This window comes from Vanessa atalanta, chromosome 7 (genome assembly GCF_905147765.1).
Source record: "Vanessa atalanta chromosome 7, ilVanAtal1.2, whole genome shotgun sequence".
NCBI lineage: Eukaryota > Metazoa > Arthropoda > Insecta > Lepidoptera > Nymphalidae > Vanessa > Vanessa atalanta.
Genome location: NC_061877.1, coordinates 690,452 through 711,255, shown reverse-complemented (window position 1 = coordinate 711,255; position 20,804 = coordinate 690,452). Strand labels below are relative to the sequence as shown.

The 20,804-nt window shown below is 33.2% G+C and overlaps 1 protein-coding gene across 3 annotated transcripts in view; it reads right to left on the bottom strand.

The window, feature by feature from the left end:
• The window catches only part of LOC125065258 (tachykinin-like peptides receptor 86C), an 84,735-nt gene that overhangs the window by 34,101 nt on the left and 29,830 nt on the right, over window positions 1-20,804 (bottom strand). For all 3 annotated transcript variants that reach the window (XM_047672776.1, XM_047672774.1, XM_047672775.1), the window contains 3 exons: window positions 14,375-14,570; window positions 8,427-8,538; window positions 5,750-5,851 (listed from right to left, as the gene is read on the bottom strand). In XM_047672776.1, coding sequence (XP_047528732.1) covers window positions 5,750-5,851; window positions 8,427-8,538; window positions 14,375-14,570 — 410 coding nt within the window. The remainder of the gene's footprint in view (window positions 1-5,749; window positions 5,852-8,426; window positions 8,539-14,374; window positions 14,571-20,804) is intronic.

Sequence of the window (20,804 nt, the reverse complement as noted above, 5' to 3'; positions counted from 1 at the left end):
AAATATAAAGAACCGGTAGCTCTACATATAACTCAATCTTGTAACAATGCTTTTATTTTTACTTATTTTTTATTTTATATGTCGTTCCTACCGGAAAATATTATGAGTATTAATCGACTAGGTTGGATAGGTGGTACTGTCCAGAAGGACTGTTCTAAGGTCCCAAACATATAGCCTTATATACATATAATATAATTGTATAGGTTATACTAATATAACATAACACGGTTGTCTTTATCCGGAGAACCAGTGGAAGCAAGTAAATTATTTTAATTAGTAAAATGTCAATAATGATAAGCCAGATGATTCAGTTTTTAAAACTCGATAATCTTAACAGATCGATGCGGGCTTACACTAGGGCAAGGACTACAAGATTTAACACGGACGATACAGGAAAAAATCGTAAGAAAACCTGCTTGTTTCGGATGTAGAAAATACTTGAATACTAGAATCTGATTTTATTATGTTATGTATATGTAGCTACTTATTAATAAACGATAGAATATCTATGTCAGTGGTATAGACGACAAGATGCTACGTCCTCTTCTTTCGAATGTCAAATTATTGGTGACAGTGCTTAAAAAAAAAAATCTTGAAAGTAGTGTACCTACTCCACAAAATTGAGGCCTCAGTCCAGCAAAGGGACTCTGCGTGCTGTTGCTATGAAATTCAAAAGTACTCGTAATATTCTACTTGAATAAAAATAAGATGAATTACTAACACAAATTGAGCCTGTCCGGTTTCAACAAATCATTGCTGAAAATTCAAGTTTTAATCAGTAGACCATCTCAGATTAGCAGATAAAGTATAATTCTAAAAAGAAAACAAAATGAACACTTGACATTTCAATTTATGAAGATAATTAAGGCGATAAGATAGATAAAATGAAATGACTCTCCCTAATCTTAAAATAAAGCTCTACCTATTATAAAATTAGTGAAGTGTTTGTCTCTGGACCAAATTTTTGACAATCGGTCAATGACCTTTGTGAAAATGTTAATTACAGATATTTATCTGTCCTTTGTGAAAAATTTAATTTTAATTGTAATTAACATTGTGATTTCAACAGCAGATACATTTAACAAAATAATTAAAACAATCAAATAAAGTTTTGCTTGAAAAGGGAAACAATAGATTTTTTAATTAATTATAACATAGCTGACGAAACACGGATAATCTGTGACTTATGAGTCGGTCTCTTGGAGGTCAGTGAGTCTTGTGTAATTGTTTTATGTTATAGGTGGCAAACGAGAAGAAGGCTCATCTGATGGAAAGTGACTACCACCGCCCATGGACATCTGCAACACCGGGGGGCTTGGAAGTGCGTTGCCGAGCTTAATGTGTGTATAATTGTTGGTTGCGTTTCGTTTGTTTAATTTAATGGAGCCATACTTCTGTGGACCCAAAAATTGATCCGTATCTAACTCAAATACAGTCTAGCAGGTCAAGCAGAGTGCCAGAATTATGGGTATAATGGCACGGGACCAACTATTGGACGCCGTATATTTTTTTATAATCTGTATGTGTCTGTTTAGTTTTATTAATTAATATTTTAACAAAGGGTTTGATAGCAAAAAAACATACAGATGCCCAAAAATAATTTGTAAAATCCGAATAAAAAACAAACTTAGTAAAACAGTATTGGTATCAATATACACTTTACTAAAATATTACTACGATAATTCCGATAAAAACACGGTCGAAGCTTAAAATGTTTTTTGCACGAATTCGTGATGAATCATAAAAATAGATTCTTATAGATCCCGCCCAATGACATCATGTCGATTCGAGGTCAATATTTTGTCTTTAACCATACAGGCAACTGTATATCCTGTATTACATATACATTATGTAATTGTATTTAACTAACATGCCTTTGTATTTTTAAATATTGAAAAAAATTAACTACTAAGTTTCTTGCCGGTTCTTCTCGGTAGAATCTGCATTCTGATTCGGTGGTAGTTTCACTTAATACAGTTTGTCAAATAACAATTCAAAAGTACTTGCAAAAGCCTACTTGAATAAAGTAATTTATGTTTATAATTCAATCCAAGCTGTTGATGAGCTAGAAACCTTCTCCTTACAAGCAAAAGAAGCCTTGGCAGTGCCACTTACTTGCCACTTTACTATAACTTTACCCCCAATATTAGTCTAACTTGCCTGCATTTTTGCTCTAGTTTCCGCAAAGGCTGATGTACGCGTGGTAATAAATTTACAAGCGGTAATTCTGCGGGATTATTTATTTTGTTTCTCCTATTTAAGGGCTTACACGAGTAGAAATATAAATAAGATGTCCAAGTCATACTCATAAATAAACCAACGAGGAGGAATATAATTGTTATTTAATCTTTATTAGTAATAAACATGTATTTTATTTTTGTTTATTATTCAACTAATCAATAGCCCTATCACCACTTTACGCAAGCCCATAAATAGTTCTGATACCAGTAGTGTTGTTGTATTCCAGTTTAGAGGATGAGAGAGCTTGTGTAACTCTTGTATGCACAAGAGACGTTTATCAGTCCAGTTACCAAACTTATACAAAATAATGCTCAGTAGTCAAAAATGTCACAAGCAAAAGTGCCTCGTTTGCCTTTTTGTTATAATTGAAATTATATCACATATAACGTATCCATCAACCCGGTTTAGAACCTTCTCATAAGAAGTAGCCCTTACATAACAGTGGAATTTCAACAATACAACTTAACAATACATGTATCAGCGAAAATCGACAAAGTTCACAACTAATTACAAAAAGGCACTCATATGAAAATAACAACTTAAATTGAGTTTTGACGTACGCCTATCTTTTACAAAGTTTAGCATAAAATTGACGTGAGGGAAATGTGCGATGTCATAAACAGACGTCGATGAACTTATCTGTTAAAATTTAAATAGAAGTTAACAAGAACATAAAATAACCACGCCACGTCAATAGTCGCTTTCAATTATAACAAATCGAGTGAAGCGGCGAAGCGCATGTACTTATATAATAATACTAGCTGAAACTGCGGCTTTACCCGCGCGAATTTAAAAAAAAAACACAAACTTTCAACCTCCGTTTTACCCCTTTAGGGGTGGATTTGCGTAATATCCATAATACCTTATAACTAACCTACCTCCCAAAATTCAAGTTTCTAGGTGTTATAGTTTCTGAGATTTCGTGATAAATCAGTGAATGGTATCTGGCTTTTATACATATACATATATAGAATATTATATACTAAAACCTTCGCTGAAAGGCGCTATATCGTATCATTTAATTATTATTTATATAAATAAATTTTGAATTTTTTTCAGGTAATCATTAATAAAAATTGGCACCAAATTATATTCCCTCCAACAACAACTGAGGGTTTGACTAGAAGTTCATATCTTTTTTAGGTTTGTGAAAACAAATAAATACTTGTATAGGTAGAACTTTGTCCGGTATCACAAATATAGCAGTTATTGTACTGACAAAGAATACTACTTACAACTTACTTAAATTACAACAATGTTCCGTTATGTAAAAAAATATGGTCAAATTCGACTATCTGGAGATAACCTTTGGACAAGGGAATATCCTGGAACCACAAATTATGGCATAAGTACCACGGTGCCTTTGAAAATTTACTCAGTATTGTTATAGACATAAAACTTAAAAATGGTGCAGAGTATTATTCACAGTCCTAGTCGACGCTTGGATTTTTCTATGTGGTGAAAACCACACACACCGTCGGCGAGTTTTGAGGTCAGAGGAACACTTTAGAGGAACAGGATTTTGCTTTTTTGTATAATGTTATAAGATTGCTTCATTTCATATATTACGCAATATAAACTAATTTGGCTCCGATTGCTATAATATGAGACTGCTAATTACAGAACATAATACATTAAACGTGATAGTGTACAACACATAAAAGTCGAGATTCACTAAAACCTGTGTCTGAAGTGAATATCAAAATAATATCATCTTCTTTCGAATCCTTTCCAAAAGATTTATATTTTATTTACACTTTTTATATTAGATTTATTACGTACAATTATACCTACTCAAGACTGTAGACACATTGTCTAGGTCATAAAGTTGCAGATCCCGAGGGCTTTAAAGTCGAGCTGTATCAATAAAAGTGATTGGAATTTTCCATTGAGAAGTATTCAGTAGCGGGAGACATAAAGTTGTAAGTATTTACAATCCCGTGCCTCAATAAGCTCGTAGAGCCGTGGTGCCTGATCTGTCTCCGGTCGTGTTCGTTCGCTTCATCTTAGGATTATTGAAGTGAGAGAAATACAAGGTTGGCTTGTACTTTCCTACACTCTTTTGAACTAAAGTACCTAATTATTTACATAAGAATTATTAACATTAACTCCTTAAATATATAGAAATATGAATTAAAAATAGTTACTGTATAAATATTGGCCACGTGGAATGGTGGCCAGAATGCTAGCAGCGTTTCCCCGTTGAATCGCAATTCCGATCCTCTGGCCAAAAAACGAACCAGCACTCCTCTCACCAGTTGAGGCAATAAGGCAAGGTGTTATACTTTTATGGGTATAAAGTCTTGCAAATGGGAATCTGTTACTAATTCCAGTCCAAAGACATTGCTCTATGAGAAATAATTAACTACCCTTACATCTTCCATGCGCCACAAACATTGGGAACTTAGATGTCGATTATCGAAGATCGATTATCATGGCTATAGTCTGTAATTATACAAGAACACTCAATTCAAAGCGGAATACGCATCCACAAAACCCTACCACCGCGTAAATACAATAAGTATGAGATATTTTGTAATTAAATTTGTAACGATACGCCTTAAGGGCGCTTACACGGTTTACATTGACTTAACAATAAGGGTAGCATCTATTTAATGTACTAACCAATTGTAGCTCTTAGATAAGTATATCGTAAAGGATATACGAAGCCCAGCGGTTCAAACCCGGCAAGCATCACGTGTAACCACCAATCCGCATAAGAGCAGCGTGGTGGAGTATTCTCAAAAATGTCATCTCCAAAGGTGTCCATTAGTGGGAAGCTAACTGGTCATTACTAAGATAATTTAATGTAGAAAAACTCTGCGTTGTCTGTTTCTCTTAGAATATTTCAAGAATAATCTGTGTTTTTCTTTAAAAAAAAATACTAAAAATAAAGCGAATCAAAATATTCAATTTATTATTATCCAAACTTCCACAATGTGAAATGAAACCGGCAATATACTTATGAAGAAATTCATAGAGGGTTTATGATATATGTCTACTGCATACTGACCGTATGGGGAGTAAAAGTAATCTAACAGAATGTAAATTTCCCACTGCTGAACTAATGGTTACACACTTACTGGAAAAAAGAGTGATTCGTAACCGGGCTTGAACTTCTGGTCTTCGGTCAAGCTACACAAGCTCTCGCCGCGTCATCTTAGCTCGTATAAGGAGCGGTTTAGATTTTTAAGAGTACACTTTTTATATTGAATTTCAGAGGGTTCTTGTAGTACGACACAATTTAAATACAGCATCGATAAATTAAAAAAAAACAATCAATCCTCAATTTGGTCAATGTTGATTATAGGACATTACAAATTATTACGTTTGCGTAAAGATCATTTTCGCATAAGAAATAAATAAAGATTAATGATTTTGAAGGCGCACTTGATCTTACAATCTTTACCCATGCTACATCTGCAAGCTTCGTCGTACTATACCTTACTGCGATTCATATAACTGTCTGCCTTCGTTACAAAATGAAAAATAACTAACGGAGACTCACCTGTCAAACGATATTCCCGTGAGAGTGAACACGCTTGCCGCGACCGTCACGTTCGCTATGAAATTGCTAAGCTGACAGTAGCGCACTCCGAAGACCCAGTCACTGAAAATAGGCACGGGTGTGAGGTATTGACTTAAGTATTTATATCTAGATTATCTTGTTAACCATATTAAGATTTTAGTGCAAAGAAAAACATACAAATAAGATTTATGTTAAATAAGGAACAATAAATGAAATTGACAACTATTTAGAGGAATTAAATGGAAATAAAATTTCATGACGCTGTGGTTTGGATTTTGAACATATGACGATAAAAAAAAAATGATACGATGTTTCTTCTTTCAGTGGTGAGGAAAACATGTGAATTGATTTCCTAAGTGTAAATAAAAATTACTGCGTGCCTGATATTGATAATTTAGGTAACCTAATGTCTCTCCAAGTTTTTGCAATCTGCCAGCTTGAATGGTAAAGGTCTTATCGAAGGCTAAAAAAGGTAAGGGAGACAAATTTATTAATTTATATAGCAAAAATGTCGCCGTCGTATTCGAAAAGTGTCTGGAGCGCAACATGCAATTAAGTACTGCGAAGTTCCAAAACCAATCATTAAGCGTTTTTAAAAATAAAATATCTTTACGTAATACGGTAAAATGTCACCACGTGCCATTTAATTACGACCACGTTCGGGTGATTACCATAAAACATTATATATACGAAATGTTGTATATGTATCAGGATGAACTTTAAGCATGAACATTTTGCCGCTCCGATGAAATGATTTAATTATTGATGAAAATTTAAAATGTTTTATAATAAAACGAAAAATTTAAATAAATACGTTGTTTTTTTAAAAAAGGTAGCTGGTAGGTCATACGCTGCCACTGATGGTAAATGGTCACCGATTATAAGACTGTAAGAAATATTAAGCCAATGCGCCGTCAACGTTGGGATTTAAGATGTTAAGTCCTTGTGCCTGTAGTTACTCTGACTTAATCACCCTTCAAACCGGAACACAGACATACTAAATATTGCTGGTTGTCAGTAGAATATGTAATGAGTGGATTAATATCAGAAGTAAGATAGAACGATCTACAATCTGCGTGCAATAACTACATTGTCACACCATTAATAGGCTTCTTGTACCAGTTGAGTTATTCTTTATTATTTGTATCCTTAATGTAAAAGAAGTGGGTGGTCTAGTGGCTTGGATCCCCAGTTCCCGGGTCGTAGCTCCAAGTCTGAACTCTATCCGGGAGTATCGGATTTCCGTCCCATCGGACTGTGGGAGAGCACCAGTTTCCCTTGATATCGGTCGCTGTAGTCGAAATCAGTGAAAATAACATCATAATTCATATAATTTACTCGTATCGAATTGCCACAGACTATCACTTTTAATCCAACTATTGATATCGTTGGTGACAAGGTGGATTGAATACGAAATAATTTTCAATAACTTTATTTAATCTGTCCTCATTCATAATAAAAAAGTGAACGAAAACACTTCTTTAAATGTATACTCATGAAATCAATCTTCGTGACTGAGTATAAACGCTCAGTCAAAACTACTAAGTTTATAAAGCTGATATTTGTAATATTTATTTTCTAAAGTTCCACTAAGAAAGGATTTTTATTAATTTCAACTTTGAGGGTACAGAGGTATACCACATTTATATGAATTTTTCCGCTCAATATTCCCAGAATATAAGAAAACATAAGAAGCAATCTTATAATTATATTCTTAACAATTTTTTTAATATATTCCTTTGAATTCAAGACCGCAATGATACTTATGGCAATATAAATTATAATGGGTATATATATTCTTCGGTACTGAAATACAAAATTAATTGGTCTTTATTCTATCATGAAACACTATTAGGAGCAACCACAATATCTTAGTTTGGCATCAGATGTTCAACGGTGTGCACTATTTTCACCTGTTTATAAACATGACCTTAAGGCATACTCGGGAATTTTATTACATAGACGCTAAAATATCCGAAAGATCATTTCTAAGGAAACAATGTTTCTCAAAGAACACATGGCCTTAGCGTCATGATTTAATTACAAATTTTAGCTCTTGAGATATTGAATAATCTTCTAATTATGGAACGAACCATGTTTAATTTATACGCAATATTAGTGTTAAATTGAATAATTTATATTAATATTGAGTCTAGATATAGAATATGTGTATTTAATAGGTATGTTTATACATTTTAGATATACTCGTATATAATTTGTCTAATGTTAAAACTTCTGAGAAACATAATACTATTTTCTTAAAGCGTTATTAATTTATTAAAGTCGATGATTGTGATGATGGTTTACTAAAAAGTCAAAATTGAGGAAATATGCATATCGTACTCTATCATTCCCAATGATCCAAACGAAAAAATTCGCACATTAAATTAAAAATAAGTCATAAACATTCGTTTGTTTTTATCTAATTTAATTGGAATTGGCACAATTTTAAAGCCAGCGACCGATGCTATCTCTATTTGGGAAAGTTCCGCGGTACCATATGAATAAAAAAACTACTTACGTACTAAGCTGATCGATACGGATAACCAATGAAAACTCAATCAGGGAAATAGACATCCGCCCATCGGTTTAATTTACGAAACCATGTGGTATAATATTTTTAATTTCAATATTAAAATAATTATAAATGACAAACCTGTGAAGCATATAGATGAAATTAAAGAGGCAGTTTAGAGATGCCATCATTAAGTCAGCGAATGAGAGGTTCACGAGGAAGTAGTTGGTCACAGTCCGCATTCTTCTGTGAGCTGAAAAAAATATTTAATATTAACACGTGACACGGTGGAGTATTAATCCTTATCAGTTATTTAATCACCATATATCATTTATTTGTATTGTTGTGTTCAGGTTTGACAAAAAAGGCTGAGTTTGACAAAATGACATATAGTATTAGACTGGCAGCGAAATTAAGGCGACCTTTTACAATTAGCATCATAAAATAAATTACAAAAAAAAAAACACACGTAATGAATGTATATATTTCAACTTATGAATACTAGATGGCGCTATGTCAAATTGTAGATAATTCTTAATCGCGATGGCAAGATTCGCTAATTGTTTGTATAGTAATAGCACTATGAAAAGATTCAAATAAACATGGTTATCAGTGGCACCTAATAGTTTTATTAGTAAACATTAGCGTCTTAGCGTCCTTACGATTGAGCTACTTGTTCAATCTATGAACCTCTTACCAATGAATTTGCCGTTTGATATAGAAATTTATGTAATAAAAAATCGAAGTACTGGCTATTATGGGCGATGCCCTTTGCCATTTCAATAAAACCTAATTGATAGCTCTGCTAAAGAAATACTAGGAACCGGAATTGATGAACTCTTTTATAGTTTATCACTCAGCTGATATTAAAAATTACGTAAAAACTAACAAAAAAGCAGTTGGAGCGATGTCTAATTGACGGAGAGCTTCCAGTCGAGTAGAAAGTTCAGACTGCCCATTGTGCAACGTGTCGACAATTCTTGTCATGAATTAGATGCGAAATAGACCAATGACAAGCCTCGGTTGTTTAATAGCGATCTTGTATATTAAGACAGTGGCATATATTCATAGAAGTTTTATGTAGTATTTGTAATGAACAACGGCAGTAAAAGTCCATCATACAGTCACAAGTAGCTTTTTCTCACCCAATATCAACCCTGAATCATGAACCCTCCTATTTCTGTGCTTGTGTTCTTTTTTATGGTATCGTACAATTCTTTACATCACCACCACCAACCTTGGGAACTAAGATGTTATGTCCCCTATGCCTGTAGTTACACTGGCTCACGCAACCTTCAAACCGGAACACAACAATACCGAGTACTGCTGCGTGGGTGGTACCTATCCAGACGGACTTGCACAAAGCCCTACCACCAAGTAAAACCTTGTGTTTTACAGTAAATGCAACATTCGACACGATTTTATATTTGTTGCTCAATGATATCATAGAGTACTTACTTTTTTTCCATTACAGATAACAATAAGAAGATTTCTTTCACCGCTAGAGAGATGAAAAATAAATTCAAATAAAAAACGTGGAAACCACTTTTACTTGCCAATTTAAGAATCACTCGGATAAACTTGCCAACTTAAGAATGCCACTGACCACTGATCTCTTTACGGAACTTTTTTCAAGGAGGGTAAGAAGGTCGAATACTAAAATTAATGAATATTCCAAATACGAATACAAGTATATCGTAATGACCGATATTAATCATGCAAATGTACCATTTATGTATTGAAACTGATTATGTTATTTTGATTGATAGTGTTTTTCCTTTTTTAATTAATAATTATAATTAATACATGATGATACAGTACTACCATATTATGAGTTGACTATATATTTTTTGTTTCAATTATTTTTAATTACTTAGTTTCTTATAATAAGCTTTAATTAATTTTTCCATCCTAAAATTCACATATAATATCGATAATATTATAAAATTTATAATTTAATAACAAGATTGCTATTTTCTCTAGTAATCCTGAAAGTAAACAAACGGTAAAAATTATTTTATAGTTCTAAATTATATATTTGCCATTTAAATACTTGGACCTTGGAGTGATAGTGCAAAAATCTTTAATAATAGTAAAACACGTCTTCTATTGCCATCACTGGTGTCAGGAGAGCTGGTCAATTTTCTGGCCAGACGAGCGGAAATACAATTCTTAAAAAGCGGCTAGCGTTATTGCCAACATTCCATCAGGCGGTCATGATTTCTATAGGATTAACTTTTTATGTGGAAATAAACAACGGACTGTAAAACTATTTCATATTTATCTAAACTACTTTAACGTCTGCCTCTTTGCAAAGGATTTTGTTATATTTGAATGTCATACAAAACATAAAAGTAACAGTAACGACAATAAAATAACAAATATGTTTCCTATTGAAACAGTTTGATTTTTAGCAACAAAATAAAAATGTCATAGATAAGTAAAATCGAATAGCTTTTAAAAGGTGCATACGTCATTTGTTATCCATGATAACTTGTCATACGGGCCTATTGTTTTAATATAGACTATTCGTTTAATATGTAAATTGCTGAACTAAAATGAATCTTAAATTAAAGTATTAAAGTAAAAAGTCCAACGATGATTGAGCGACATAAAAGGTTGGTGTTAAAGTTATATCGTAGGCAGTTTACATTTATCATTTATAAAGCTTAGTTTAGTATATCATTATTAAACAAGTTATTTTATTCGATAATAATAATGTAATTATTATCGAATATTTAATTGTACTACAAAAAGGGCGTATTTTGTATTGCGCATACGCAGATATCGTTGTGTAGATATCATGAAACGTCTACCGAACCTTTTAACCGATGGAACACTTGAGCTCCAAGATTAAATAGTCCGCATTTAATATACCCCAAAAGTAAGTATCGAGAAAATTGAAAGTATTAAAATAAAAACGGCCAATAAACCGAAGTTGTGACATTTTCATTTATCTTTAATCGTGAAATTCGACGTCTTATCATAAAACATATCTAATTGCATTAAATAGTCACATTCCGAACATTCTAGAACTTCTAGAACGAACCAGATATATATATTATGTATAAACAAGAAATAGACTTCATTTAATGTTATTTATCATCTCGATAAAGTCAAAATTCTTTAATTTTCGTTCACTTTACCCATAAAGTTAACGACAGTAATAATTTGATCAAATTTGCCACTCGTAGATAAACGTCAAAGACTTAAAATAATTTTGAGAAAATACTTAAAATCTACCCTTGCTCTCGAGGAGCATTGGAAATAGAATATCGAGCTAATGGTTTCATTTTATTAACTCTGACTGTAATTTTGCTCAGACACGGATTAATCAAAAAACGATAAAAATTAATTTATTTTACGTAAAGTAAAAATTGATTATGTTTTAACTCCAGAGCTAGTCAAAGCAAATCAATTTGCAAAAAATATTTATTTCATAATACAATACAAGACTATTGGTTTACGCGGCACATGCCAGTAAAGCTCCCTGTCGACATGATTATTTCCGACAACTACACTCCATTCATATAGAACCTTTATTAATTTATCACGAATTACTCCGTCCATTGTTGAAAACCGTATGAAAATTTGTCCGGTCGTTATTGAATTTATCACTTGAGTCAGAACGACATATAGATGCAGCGAGGGCATTATATATATATATATATATAATAACTTTTTTGTCATGTAAGTACTGGAAAATGGGCAAACTCACAGTGAGTAGTCACCAATGTGACACCAAACTTGGGAACTAAGATATTATGCCCCTTGTGTTTGCAAATACACTGAATAACACACTCTTTAAACTGAGACACATCAATCCTAAATATTTAATGTCTGATGAGTGTGTGACCAACTCAGAAGGACTTGCACGAAGCCTACCACCAAGTATATAATAAACATTAAGTTTACACAGACTATAATTCGAGTTTATATTTTATAAGTTCAACGTTTATTTTGAAAAAATGAAGTTTATATTCTATATCGTAACACTGATTTATGTTTTTATATTTAAAAAAATGGACAAATGTTGACATAAAATCCGAACATTCTTTATATCTATAAACTATTAAAAGCGCTTTGGAATTACATGGAATTTTAAAAGCTAACACCGGTTTGGAATTTAGATACAATTTTTATACCCTCGCTAAATGCACGGAAGAGATAAAAAGTTGTAAGCTGTAACGTAGGATAAAGAAGAGCAAAAAACATGGATGAACTGTGACGTGCGATATAAGACCATAATGCGGCGGAAGATTGATGAAAAAAACACAATACGCGCAGAATTATTTTAGCTGTCATTATATCAAACATTATCATATGGAACCAGTTGACTCAATGAAATATTTAGAAGTAACTATTGAGTATACACTCCCCTGAGCTTCTTTTATGATATAGTTACTCGGACGAGCAAATGAGCCACCTAGTAAGTGGTTTCCATCGCTCACAGACAATGGCGCTGTGAGAAATATCAACCATTTCTTACATCGCCAATGCGCCACCAAACTTGGGAACTAAGATAATATGTACCTTGCGAATGTAATTACCCTCGCCTAACTCACCCTTCGATATATATTATATCCTATCTATAAACCCCAATGAGATGATATCGATCAACTTAATTGAATATTGATCATAAGAAACCCATTTAAATTCGGACCGGTACTGTTAGAAATGTTAGGAGATATTTAAATGTGAAAAGAATAGCGGATAGTGTTGTATGATGTCTGTCCCAAATACCAGCAGAACAGATAGGTCGGCTTTTATTCTTCATTTTGGCAAAAATATAGGCTGTGATAAAATGATTTATTATTATACTATCTTTTTTTTTACACAATAGCTTAATGGTTATGACTTTATTTAATTCAATTTATGATTCATTTAAACGAATAAATGTAATTTTAGATAAGTGTTTTTGCTAGGACAATCTAGAAGAAAATTAGAAAAATAAATTCTGTTAAGCCAGCTTAACGGTCCCACAGAGAATTTGTTACAAAAAGATTTGGGTCTCGAGAAATTGCCCGCGTTCTGTCAACTAACAAGTTTTTATTGGAAAAGTTTTATATATATATATATATGTATATATATATACTTATATATATATATATATGTGTATTTTTGTTTTATAAAATCATATATAATTTTATATCTATGTATTTATATGCAAGCGGACCGATCGACTGTCGATGTGACTCAGTCACATTTTTACTTAATCCTAACCAAAAAGGTACTATAACTTTTTCCAGAAATATCCAATTACAGATTGGCTTAGCTGTTTCAATCAATGTTACCAACGAACAGTATTTAATTTATGTTTTTATATATAGATTATATGAAATAAAACTGGGGAATTTCAAATTGAACAGGCTATGGACATTCTATGTTTAATAATACCTTGTGGTATAGATCTAAGGAACGGAATCGGAATCAAAACGCATCAACTAATATGTATTATTGTGAGGACGTCCAAACAGATTTCGATCTTGGTGGTCTTTATTAGAACTACTTTTCTGAGCTCTCAATTCTCTTGTCAAAATCACTTAAATCTTTAATTATAATTTTGAACTCATCTTCCTCAATCTACTTTATTTTTACCAAAAATATTAACAAATCACACTCTCTGTTTCTTATATCATTCTGACTTAAATACATAGAAACATCTCATATTAATGTATAAAGAATAATCCAATGATCAAACCAACTATACATATTATTACTGTAAGTAATATAAATGTATCTTCTATCTAATATGGAAGAACGAAAACGGTTATAAAATGTATGCTTATGATATTTAGCGGTAAAATAACTGTTCGGTGGTAAAAGACCTTTCCACAATCATTGTAATAACCATTGTGGTTTCATAAAAAACAGATATAATCATATATTTCTAATCAAAAAGATTTTGACGAGTGAAAAAATTACACTATTGTAACGATAAATGAAAGTTATTACGATTTTATTATTTTTTCCAGGTATATTTAATATGAATTTTTCTTAAATAAATATAAAAAAATAGATAGAGTTAAGATCAAAATAAAATCATTTTATATGTTATAAGATTTTTAAGAAAAGGAAATTTGACATACCTGTTACAATCCAAATGACGATCGCATTGCCACCAATGGCAACAGTCAGCATGGCGGTAAACAAACAGACCCATGAGTTGTGAGCCCATACTGGCATAGTAGACGACGTGGGGGACGGCGTCGGTTTCTTAGGTACTAGGAGAGTAGCTGCGCCGAGGAGGCTTCGATTGAAGTCCATTTCCCATGTGTAGATAACCTGCAGAATCATATATTATGTTATACTTTAATTTTGACGTTAATTAATTGAATGGTATTTATAAGGAAGTAAGCTCTTTCCTGGTATGTTTAATTTGATGTTCCACTATAAACGAAAACAATGGAACATCAGATACTACCGCCAGTTATGTTTCCGTTTTAGGACTATGTAAGTCAGTGCATTCGTGACGTCAGACAAGATTAATATTTCTTATAGCGCCAAGGTCTGTACACGAAATTGACCATTTACCAAGTGACCCATTTACTCGTACCCATACCATAAAAACAAACTGACTGCTAACTTTTACATAATAAGTGAAGGAATTCTTCATATGTATTAATTGAAAATATATGTTATATCATATTACATAGCTAAGCTCAGTTAGAACACCTGGTAATTAAAAGTAGTTTTATTAGTTTAATTTGTGTTTATAATTGAAGGTAAACGATGTAAGAAAACCTACACGGATTTAATGTTATTTTGCAACATGGTAACCAAACAAACCAACCAACCAAAAATGGAGTAGCAAAGTTAATTGAGACATATCCTTTCTCTTAAATAGTAGACTAGTTGGTCGATATACCGAATCTACCGAATCTTCCACGGGGCATGTTCCGAGGAATTGTTTGGATTAATCCCGGCAGCTGAATTTCACCTTCGGACATCTCGTCAAAATTCGAAATTTCACCCGCACCACCTACATCTCCGAAAATCCACAACAGCGCGATTTTTAAGACATTTTCTGCCTCGCACAACCACTCTTTGGAACCATCTTTAGCCAGCGGTTTTCCGAATCGATACGACTTGGGAACCTTCAAAAAAAGAACGTACTCCTTTCTAAAAGGCCGGCAACGCACCTGCAACCCCCCTGGTGTTGCAGATGTCCATGGGCGGTGGTAATCAATTTCCATCAGATGAGCCTCCTGCTCGTTTGCCCCCTATAACATAAAAAAAGATAACTGGATATATATTTTTTTAAACTAGCTAGTATCCAAGATGCACAGTACCACTTCAACATGTTTAAAAAATTCTATCCGATATAATGCTATCCTTAAAAAAACTTCAGAAAAAAAACTAAATTTATCTCTTGATGAGTGTCTTGGACTCAAGCTATCGTTGTGAGGAAAATTTCGAGTGTTCCAGCTTGTCTATCTTCTAGAGTTAGCATTTCAGGTCTTTGTTCACAAATTTTTAAATGAAAATCCTTCAAAATCACAAATGATAGATAAATAAATATAGATAGATAAATGGAAGGTAAGATGAATATGTAATTAGAATCTTTTATTTATCGTTGATTTTTCTTTAACGTTGTGCTAAAATCGAATAAAATGTTTATACTTTCATACAACAAACGAATCGCTGAGAAATTTAGATTAAACTCTTATTGTTATTGGTTGACTGAAAGAACTTTTCATTAAATATGTCGCCGTTCAACGATATGAATCCTAAGAAATAAACATTTTTAAGAATTTGTTTTACCATTCTTTTGATTGTTAATTTTGAAACAAATTCAGATTAATTTATTTCTCAAAGCAAGGCAAAAGCAATCTCTTTAGGTTACTTATTAGGTGTTCTTAATATATAGACATTATTTTTAAATTGTTAGGCATATAGAGACGTTTTTAGATCTTTTTTTTCAAGTTATATAAATTTCTTGGTGGTAGGGTTTTGTGCAAGCCCGTCTGGGTAGGTACCACCCACTCATCAGATATTCTACCGCCAAATAACAGTACACTGTATTGTCGTGTTCCGGTTAGAAGGGTGAGTGAGCCAGTGTAATCACAGGCACAAGGGACTTAACATCTTAGTTCCCGAGGTTGGTGGCGCAAAGGTGATGTAAGGAATGGTTAATATTTCTTACAGCGCCTTTGTCTATGGGCGGTGGTGACCACTTACCATCAGGTGGCCCATATGCTCGTCCGCCAAACAATGCCATAAAAAATCGGTTTGAAGGTTTTGAAGTGTGCATTGACTATGTATGGATTAGTTAAAATTTCTTACGGCACCAATATCTATGGGCTGTGGTGACCACTTACCAGCAATATCCCATTTGCTCATCCATCTACTGATGTTATAAAAAAAATGCGCTTCTTTGGAAACAATTAATCTCCTTATATATATTATTTATATGCTTAATGGTTTTTCCTTTATTTATACAAAGCATTACCAATGAATAAATAACTAAAAGACACGCTTAAATTTTTGAATTTAAAATAAATGTATCTGTTAAGTTTATTTCTTAGAGCCATAGCAGTGCGTTTCTTTAATGCGAATTCATTTTGTGTCTCACTCGTGTAATGTTGACAACCGCTTTACTGTGATACGCCATATATATACGTGTATCTCATAAATTATAGACAATCTCGCATATCACATCCTGAAATTTCAAATCGTGTTCTGCGGTGAGTTTCTTCTCACAGAATTTTAAGGCAAAATATTAATCGGCATTATTTTTGTATTACATAGAAGTTATAAATTACATCGAAGACAATCATACATATCTTTCCAACTGATTGAACATCTTATAGATTAATAGCGTAAACTGATTTTTGTCGACGGACGATAGCTGCAGATAATAAATCAGTTATAGTCTAATTTTGAAGAGATGTGCAGAAAAATAAATAGAGTTCTTGAGTGCAGTTTATAAAATTGTTATTATTTAACAAAGAATTAATTTAAGAGAGCGGAAAAAAGTTACTAGCCACTTAGAGAGCGGCGCTATAGCTGTATAAAAAAAACAAATGTAAATCGTGCGAATAGACATCGTCAAACACATGTTTCCGTAACACATGAAATATTAGATACAAATTAGACACAAAATAATTCAGTGATACACGTTACCAGGGCCCCATCGCCGTGAAATATCTAAGTTGTGGATTCCACACACAATAGAAATGCTAACGCAGGATGTTCATTCTGTATTATTTTATATTCTAATAAATCAATATGTACCAGTTCTTTTTTATTAACGCATGTTTTAATATATTTATAAATAGTTTAAAAAACTAAAAAACACGCGTTTAGCACGCACTAAGAAGTACAAAAGCAAACCCTTTCATTTTATATGAACGAATGAATGAAATATACTTTATTCTACACCACAAACAACACGATACACACTGAAAAAAAAGTAAAACAAAATTAGTAAAATAAAAAAAGTAAAAAAACGAAAAATAAATGTTGTATATAAATAAATATCCATATCATGGGGATGCATTTCAAATAGCCAATCCGCCATCTTGGCGAGGCTGCCATATTGGATTTGTAATGACGTTTCTTAGCTAGTCATGTATTGTCATCAGAACTCTGAGCGTGTGTCAAAAAAGTGGGTCAAATTAAGATTCCAAGATTTTCGTAGTTACAAGTGAAGCGTGTTAATAAATAATTATTAATTATATAAATATATTTAAAAAAATATTTTTTATGACTGTCCGAACCTAACTAACACGCTAAATTGTTTATTCTAACAGTTTTTGCATGTGTATTATTACTTCAAATAGCGTCAGGACCATCGTTTCATTCCCAATCTAATAATCGATTACTTTTACCTTTTGAAATTCCACACAAAGTTATTTAATTTTGTTTTTAATTTTGCATTTGAAGATTTTTCAACGTTTTCTGGGATCCTGTTGTATTCATTATCTCACAAAAGGATTACTAAGTCTTTGTAACAAACGTAAGTGGCTTAGGCTCGTTGCTGGTATTCAAAATATTATGTACGTTACAATTTCTTGAAAAATCCTTCTTGTTTAACGAACATTATCAATTACATATTGAGATATATTTATTATTTTTAGGGCTTTGTTCATGCTCGTCTGAATACCGATCACTTATCATCGTCTACCATCCGAATGTGATTATTTTTTTATTTAGTTTTTCGTTATGATATCGGTAGGTGGACGAGCAAATGGGCCACCTAATGGTAAGTGGTCACCACCATCCATAGACAATGGCGTTGTAAGAAATATTAACCGATCCTTACATCACCAATGCGCCACCGACCTTGGGAACAAAGATGTTACGGCACTTGTGCCTGTAGTTACACTGGCTCACTCACCCTTCAAACCGGAACACAACAATAGTGAGTACTGCTGTTTGTACTGTGTTAGTGGGTGGTACTTACCCAGACAGGCTTGCACAAAGCCCTACCACCAAGTAAAGTTATATTATACATACGTATTTTTATCTTTACCTCTACAAATGGACTTACATTCAATGAAACAACAAAATCCACGATTAAAGTATTTTCTTGGATCAGAAAATAAGGCTCTTCGATAATCTTATCGGACATTATTGTCTATTGGTTTCGAGATAACGTTGAAATTTATGTTAATCTAACGTACCGTGCGGTAACGTGTGATATTTATCTACTACTAAGGATTTCAAGAATTTCTCAATAAAAATAAAGTCTATATATAAGTATATAAATAAATAATAATCAATTATAAGAGTGAGGGGATAAATTGTATACATGTGTTTGCACCTAGATTTGTCTGTTTCATACATATTATATCCGTGTGCCACGTAAAAGAACTTTGTTCTAAAAAGCCATAATAGATGTGTTAATAAAAATTAAAGTAATACTAGTAGGTCTCTCGCGAAAGTTCGCGTTTACTCAAAAGATCTTTTAGGAATTTCGAAACCTATGACAGGTTTTGTTTTGTTTTCATTTCATTCTAAACTGGAAGTCGCTCATGTACATTTGGCGCCAAAATTATGAAACCTTTTTTGAATGAAATTTTTAATGTTAAATAGTATACATTTCTTCAGTTAGAATTGGAGTGTGTCTATAGCATTTACTTTAATTTTGTTTACATTTTTATGTTTTTTCTTATACAGTCATAGTACCGCTATTAACTTTTTTTTTTGTTTTACGATGAGGAAATGCATTTACGCATCCCGCCCGGTCGCGGGACCGAGACGGATATGTGGAACGCCCGGGGCAGAAGGCCCCGTCCTATTTACGTCCTCCTCGGATTTCCACCTCGCCACTCAGGCGGCAGGGCTACGGGAATGCTCGTGACTCACCATCGCGGCCCCGCTAGGGACTGTCGTTGAAACAAGCGACCCGACTCAAAAGTTAAGATTCTTCTTTCATTTTCCGCACATATACGTCTGGAGCTCTTCAAAACGAGACCGTAACCGATATTTTATGTGCAGCTATCGTCCCATAACTACTGGGGAAAGCAGGATGTCATTTGATATAACATACAATTTTCTCCCTATGTCTTTTCCTAGCCGGAGATTTATAAACACAAGTTCATGAATACTCATAAAAACTTGTCCGGGCTTAAATCCGCAATCTCAGGTTAAGTTCCATGTATTAACTCGACTCCATCTTGGTTCAGTTGTTAACAAAATGTACGTGTAATTTTCAAACTACCCGTCACGTGTGCTGAAAAACGACGCATATTTCATTTTGATATCACACAACTCAAATACAGCGTGAGTTCGAAGTGAAAAATATAGCGCTAGTTTTTTTAAATCTGTTATGACAAAAAGATAAATTTATGTTATACGAGTACATAGACGTAGTCTTACTGTAAATTTGATTCCAGATTAAAATACGCTGATAATTACGGTTTCAAAGCCTCTGAATTTTCATGTGCGTGCTCAATGGTGAAGGCCCTTATTAGGAGAAGAACTTGCTGATGAAAAACACTGTAATACCTATGTGTATCCACCAATCTAAACTGGAAAGTTATGGAATAAACTCCAATACCTTAACGGGGAGCTTTAGCCTTTTTTTATTGTATAGGTAGGGGAAGTGCAAATGGGCCACCTGATGGTAAGTGATCACTACCGTCCATTGACAATGGCGCTGTAGTAATTATAATTATTAACCATTCCTTACATCTCTAATCTCTTCTAATCCATCTCGGCTCACTCACTCTGAGCCGAGATGGTCCAGTGATTAAAATAGTTTCCTGGCAATGTTTTCCTTCACCGCTGAGCACGAGATGAATTATAAACACAAAGCACATGAATATTCAGTGGTGCCTGTCTGGGTTTGAATCCGAAATCATCGGTTAAGATGCACGCGTTCTAACCACTGGGTCATCTTGGCTCTAAATAAATATTACCAATTTCCAGAACCAGCCTGGGTTCGAAAACTGAGGACGAATCAGAAAAACTTTTTACTAGTTACAAGGTTTGAAACCAAGTCTTCGGGATCTGAGACCTTTTATACTGGTTAGTATACCAACGAGACAGTCCTTATTAAGTAATTTGTCA